The sequence below is a fragment of the Cajanus cajan genome, chromosome 1 (assembly GCF_000230855.2).
Source record: "Cajanus cajan strain Asha chromosome 1, NIPB_CcT2T_4, whole genome shotgun sequence".
In the NCBI taxonomy this organism is placed as follows: domain Eukaryota; kingdom Viridiplantae; phylum Streptophyta; class Magnoliopsida; order Fabales; family Fabaceae; genus Cajanus; species Cajanus cajan.
The window spans coordinates 69,805,685-69,810,843 of NC_138517.1; the positions used below are offsets into that span (position 1 = coordinate 69,805,685).

The 5,159-nt window shown below is 38.3% G+C and overlaps 1 protein-coding gene across 1 annotated transcript; it reads right to left on the reverse strand.

Annotated features, from left to right (window-relative positions):
* Positions 1 to 2,449: 2,449 nt before the first annotated feature.
* On the reverse strand, positions 2,450 to 4,407 carry LOC109794052 (uncharacterized). The gene is made up of 5 exons (XM_083070191.1): positions 4,153 to 4,407; positions 3,861 to 4,042; positions 3,559 to 3,741; positions 2,881 to 3,318; positions 2,450 to 2,471 (listed from the first exon to the last, which is right to left on the reverse strand). Exons 1-5 carry the CDS (start codon positions 4,405 to 4,407, stop codon positions 2,450 to 2,452), a joined length of 1,080 nt encoding a protein of 359 aa, XP_082926317.1.
* Positions 4,408 to 5,159: the final 752 nt, after the last annotated feature.

Consider the following 5,159-nt stretch of genomic DNA (forward strand, 5'->3'; position numbering starts at 1 on the left):
GCTTTCCTAGGTCGTCTCCCAAGGACCATTCTTTTCTGTCAAAGGTTCAAACACGAAGGGGGGGTTTGGTTCAGATTTATCAGTTTAAACACAATAGAATGAAAACTAACACAACAAGTAAAATAGATTGACTCCTTGTCTGGATTGTAACTCTCTTATCCCTGGTTCACAAAATATTTCTCTGTCAACAACTTAATCCTTGTTCCATCTAAGTTAACCAACTAAGCAAAGATTAACTCAAGACTTCCCTACACGAATTAAGCAAACATATACAACATTGAACCTCTCCCCAGGATTAAGCAAACTATGGTCTTAAACGTAGCCAACCCGGATTCATTAAGCATGAAAGGATGTTGAAAGCATTTAATACAGAAATCCAATGAAGAAGAAGAAAGCGAAACAGAGATGCATATACGAATAAAACCTCAAATAGAGCTTCCAATCCGCTCAAGGAGCCAACCCCAAGGGTTTTAGCTTTCCATTAAAACGAAAATGTTGTAGATAAAATGAAGAACAACATAAACATAGACAACTAGTGAGAAGAAAAGAAAACTGAGAATTTGTATTAACTTCAATATCAAAATGCGAGTCTCCAATACAAGAAATGAAGAAAAACGTGAAAAGGAATAATAGTAGAACATAAAAACAAGAAGACAGAAGCAAAAACAGAGAAAAACCTCAAGGAAGAAGAAGAACTAAAACCTAAAACGTGGTCACATCAAGTTTGCTGCATGGTCATCCCTCCTAGGTCCCTAAAAACCCTAGAAAAGTCAAAATGGGCCCCCAATCCAAGTTTGCTCGAAAATAAAAGAAAATAAATGAAAAAATAAAATAAAACAAAATGCTGATGTGGCGCTGATGTGGTGAAATGGTGCTGACATGACATTTATCTCTTAAAGTCCAAAAATAATATCTAAGCCCAAAAATGCTTCACAATTAACCCGAAAATAATTAATAGACAAAAATTCGACCAAGTGAATTGGAATTAATTAAAATTCGAAATTACTAGCCCAATGAAGGCCAAACAGTGAAATCGTTCAATTAATAAGCAATTAAGCCCAAATCAACAATTAAAATAAGTGCAAAAAGATCAATAAATAAGGGAAAATAATGACTCATGAAATTTCCCCACACTTAGCCTTTTGCACTCTTGGGCAAAATCATGAAGCAAAGTAATCAATAAATCCAGAACAACAAAGAGAGCCACATGGAGAAAAACAAAAACAAAAACAGCAACACAGAAACAGATAGAGTTACATACTCCTCATTAAATCCTAGGAAAGGAGAGGAATAGACAACATGCAACACATAAGGATCCAAAGAAACTAGATACCTATGAACATCATCCAAGTATTTCTAAACATGGCAAGAAAATCAGTTAGTTCAAGAGGTGACTCAAAAGCAACAGAACCTCACAAGATATGCACTATATCACTGTATCTCTCAAGTGTCTAGGCTACTGTATACTCTCAGAGCACTCATGAAAAAAAAGTAATAGATAGACTTGCCAAGCCTCTAGAATTAACACCCAACACACATGCACATAAGGATCACAAGGTCTTTTCAGGGTTGTAACAAGGCCAAGGACAGTGTAGAGGATAATATATGGGATAAGTAGCTACAAACCAGAGGGACCAGAGGAGCAAACCCATAAACCTCTAATAACCTCTAGAATAATCAAATCCTCTTTCCTTTGCCTCAAACAATTTTTCTTTTCGTTTTTTGTTCTTTTGAATTTTTCTTTGAATTTTTTTAAGATTGTGAACAGTACACACGAAATTTTTTGATGAGATAAGATGAGATGCGTAGAGAAGTAAAATGTACAGCATGAGGAACCAACTAGCCAATATATATCATCCAATGAAACATACACACACCCCCCACACTTATTCAATAACTTATTTCCAAAACAATTCCAAAGCTCCAAAACTCCCTAAGGTTAAGGTAATCATGGTTTTTCACTTAAGGCTTATAATGAGCTTCAAACAAAGAAGGGGAAATAGGCTCAGCAGGGGTTATCAGAGGAGTTAATTCAAGGTAGGCTTATTTGGCTAGAGGCTTATCAGAATCAAAATGCCTTAATCCTTTCCAAACAAGCATGTGAACCAAGAAATATCAAACAGAGTCAAACCAAGGATATTTTGCAAGAAATCAAGAGGCAAAACACACAAGAAAGAACAGCGAGTGGCTCAAAACCTCACACAGGGTAAATCTGTCACATTCCATTCAACCTCTCAAACATCAAAATCAACTTGTCAAGTAGAGAAAGACAGGGATTTCAATCCATAGAATATCAAGTAACTCATATCCAAGAGTGAAGCAAGTGTGTACAGACTATCAAAACCCAGAAATCAAAGAGAAACATGCAAAGCTATACATAAAACCTAATTCAAAAATAACAAATAAACCCTAAAAGAATATAACTAAAACAGTTCCCCCCACACTTAAATCACACATTTTCCCAATGTTGCCTACACAAAAGATCAGAGAAATCAGAACAATAAACATAATTGGACATGTGCAACAAAAGTAAAGAAAGAGAAAGGGAAAGAAAACTCCCTAAGTCATGGTGGTGGGAGAGAAGTGGGGTCAAGCAGAGACATCTCCTCTACAACTACATTCAACAGGGAAGGATTGCTAAGGAAAGGTTTCAGACGGTGCTTGTTAACCTTGAAGCTCTTGTCTGTGGATTCACTTTTGATCTCAACTGTACTATAAGGAAAAACATTAGTAACAACAAAAGGTCCAATCAACTTAGAACGCAACTTACCACCCATGAGACCAAGCCTTGAATTATATAGTAAAACTTTATGCCCAACCATGAAGTCTTTTATAGCTATCAAACTATCATGGAACTTCTTGGTTTTCTCCTTATAGAACTTAGAGTTCTCATAGGCTTCCAAGCAAATCTCATCAAGGTCACTCAGTGGAACCTTTCTTTCCTCTCCAGCCTGATCAATGGAGAAGTTGTAGGTCTTCATAGCCCAGTAGGCTCGGTGCTTTATCTCCACAGGAAGATGACATGCTTTGCCAAAGATAACGATATAAGGAGACATCCCTATGGGTGCTTTGTAAGCAGTCCTATGTGCCCAGAGAGCATCCTCTAGCCTACTGCTCCAATCTTTCCTGTTGGGCTGCACAATCTTCTCCAAGATCCTCTTGATCTCCTTATTTGAAATCTCGGCTTGCCCATTAGTTTGGGGGTGGTAGGGTGTAGAAAATCTATGAACAACCCCATACTTCCTGAGCAAGGTTTGCATGGATCTGTTACAAAAATGGGTTGCTTGATCACTAACAATTACTCTGGGTACTCCAAACCTGCAAAATATGTTAGATCTAACAAAATCCACAACAACCCGAGCATCCTTAGTTCTAGTGGATTTGGCTTTCACCCATTTTGAAACATAATCAACAGCTAGGAGAATATATGAAAAACCAAAAGAAACAAGAAAAGGACCCATGAAATCTATACCCCAAACATCAAACACCTCACAAAACAACACGGGTTGTTGAAGCATCTGCTATCTCCAAGAAAGGGATCCTCCTACTTTCTAACACTGCTCACAGGTGCTGCAAATATTCCACGCATCCTTGAAGATGGTGGGCCAATACAAACCACCATCAAGAACCTTACGAGCTGTCCTCTGAATGCCAAGATGACCACCAGGTGCATAAGAATAACAAAAGTGCAAGACTGAATCAATATCATGGTCTGGCAAACATCTCCTGATTACTTGATCACTGCACAACTTCCACAAATAGGGTTCATCCCAAACATAATGTTTAGCATCGCTCTTAAGTTTATCAATTTGAGCTCTAGATGCCAAAGGAGGGAAAATAGAAGCAACTAAATAATTTACAATGTTTGCAAACCAAGGGGTGGGGGGAAGGAACAGAAACAGTCAATAAAATGTTCATCAGGAAAATCATCCTGAATGGGAAAAGTCTTCTCATCCTTTTCTTTCTCAATCCTGCTGAGATGGTTTGCCACCAAGTTTTGTGATCCGCTTCTGTCATGGATGTCTAAGTCAAACTCTTGAAGCTAGAGCATCCATCTGATCAGCCTAGGCTTTGAGTCAGCCTTCTTCAACAAGTACTTTAGAGCTGCATGATCTATAAAAATAATGATCAAAATTTATCAAGTGCAAAAACAATAGCTAAAAGTTCCTTTTTCGTGGTCGTGTAATTTGCTTGAGCAGCATCTAATGTCCTAGAAGCGTAGTATATCACCCTAGGAAATTTGTCAACCCTCTGTGCTAAGACAACCCCCAATGCATAATTTGAAGCATCATACATCAACTCAAAGGGAATTGTCCAGTCTGGTGCTTGAATGATAGGAGTGGTGGTCAAGGCTCTCTTGAGGCAGTCAAACGCCTCCTTGTACCTGTCATCAAAATTGAAGTCCATATCCTTCTACAACAAGCTGGATAGTGGAAGGGATTTCTTGCTAAAATCCTTGATGAAGTTCTTGTAGAAACCTGCATGGCCAAGAAAAGATTGCACCTCTCACACGCAAGAGGGGTAAGGCAATTGTGCAATAATAGATATTTTTGCAGGGTCTACCTCAATGCCCCAACTAGAAATGATATGCCCTAAAACTATACCTTGCTCTACCATGAAATGACATTTCTCAAAATTAAGAACAAGGTTAGTCTCAATGAATCTATTTAGAACTCTGTCCAAACTATCCAAACATGCATCAAAAGAGGATCCATAAACAGTAAAATCATCCATAAACACCTTTATGCAATTTTCTAGAAAATCATTAAAAATACTAAGCATGCATCGCTGGAATGTGTCAGGGGCATTGCATAGGCCAAAGGGCATCCTCCTATAGGAAAAAGTGCCGAAGGGGCAGGTGAATATGGTCTTTTCTTGATCGTTAGGAGCAATGTGAATTTGAAAGTAACCAGAGAAACCATCAAGAAAACAGTAATGAGATTTACTTGCCAAATGCTCAAGCATCTGATCAATGAAGGGCAAAGGAAAATGATCCTTCCTTGTTGCTTGGTTGAGCCTCCGGTAGTCAATACAGACTCTCCAACTGTTTTGTACTCTAGTGGGTATGAGCTCATCCCTCTCATTCTTAACAATAGTGAGGCCTGTCTTCTTGGGGACCACCTGGATTGGACTCACCCACTAACTATCTGAAATAGGAT